Below are 1,050 nucleotides of genomic sequence, written 5' to 3'. Positions count from 1 at the left end.
AAGGCTGTGCTGCTCTGATTTCAGCTCTGAGATCAAACCCCTCACACCTGACAGAACTGGATCTGAGCCGTAATAAACCAGGAGACTCAGGAGTGAAGCTGCTCTCTGCTCTACTGGAGGATCCACACTGTAAACTGAAGAAACTACAGTGAGTCTCTTCACATCTCAGTAACTAAAAGGTTTCGAGTAAAAGGTAAAATTACACAAATGTGTTTTCCGTTAGCAGTGGTTTTGTTTGTTGCCCTCAGCAAAACATGCTCAGGTCAAAGTGTCTGAATAATTTTTGATCCCAAATTTTACTGGTAGTCTACTGTATGAAGCATTTTTGGGTATAATATGTGACAGTTCACTTTATTTTGCTATCCTCACTTACATTTATGAACTATAGTTTCCTGCACCCACTAATAAAAATATCAAAATAAATGTTTATTTTAAAAAGATTATTACACTGCTTGAAGATCCCATTATAACTTAATATGGTTTTACAGTAGTCTCAATAAATATCATATTTTATTATATCTTGTGAGTTATATCTTTTTAAATACCAAGTTTCATTAAAAATGTGGTGATTATCTCTAAGGTGGACAATAATGAACTTAATAAATGCTGTTGTCTACATTAACCATATCATGTCAGCAAATGGAAAGTCAGACAGCTATTTATCACATTAGCTAACAGTATAGGGATGCTTTTTTACCCCAAATACTGCACTTTTCATATTCTTCAGTTATTGAAAAACTGTTGGTGTAATTACCTTCAACAAAACTGAGAACATTTTAACAAGACTTTTGTCTCAAAGTATGTCTGTAATAATTTTAAATGTGCCTTTTACATGAGTCCTCTTTTAGCCCCATTGTAAACTACCACACGCGAGTCCCAGGTCACTCTTTGCCTGAATGTTTATTAGCTACTGGCCAGGAGTCACTTTAAACACAGCAGAACCACACTATGACTAAAATATCACACACATATTTATATGTTAAGAAATGCATTAAAATACCAAGGTTACATGTGCCCTTCATGATTGGTTCAATTCATATCTATACTCAT

The 1,050-nt window shown here is 34.5% G+C and overlaps 1 protein-coding gene across 1 annotated transcript in view; it reads left to right on the top strand.

Annotated features, from left to right (window-relative positions):
* Positions 1 to 1,050, top strand: part of LOC107746261 (NACHT, LRR and PYD domains-containing protein 3-like) — a 27,999-nt gene that overhangs the window by 6,004 nt on the left and 20,945 nt on the right. Inside the window, exon 3 of the mRNA XM_016560391.1 lies at positions 4 to 148. Within this exon, the coding sequence (XP_016415877.1) occupies positions 4 to 148 (145 nt within the window). The remainder of the gene's footprint in view (positions 1 to 3; positions 149 to 1,050) is intronic.

Source organism: Sinocyclocheilus rhinocerous, unplaced genomic scaffold, assembly GCF_001515625.1.
Source record: "Sinocyclocheilus rhinocerous isolate Xijiao unplaced genomic scaffold, SAMN03320098_v1.1 scaffold709, whole genome shotgun sequence".
NCBI classification, from domain to species: domain Eukaryota; kingdom Metazoa; phylum Chordata; class Actinopteri; order Cypriniformes; family Cyprinidae; genus Sinocyclocheilus; species Sinocyclocheilus rhinocerous.
This window is presented reverse-complemented; position numbering and strand designations above follow the sequence as displayed.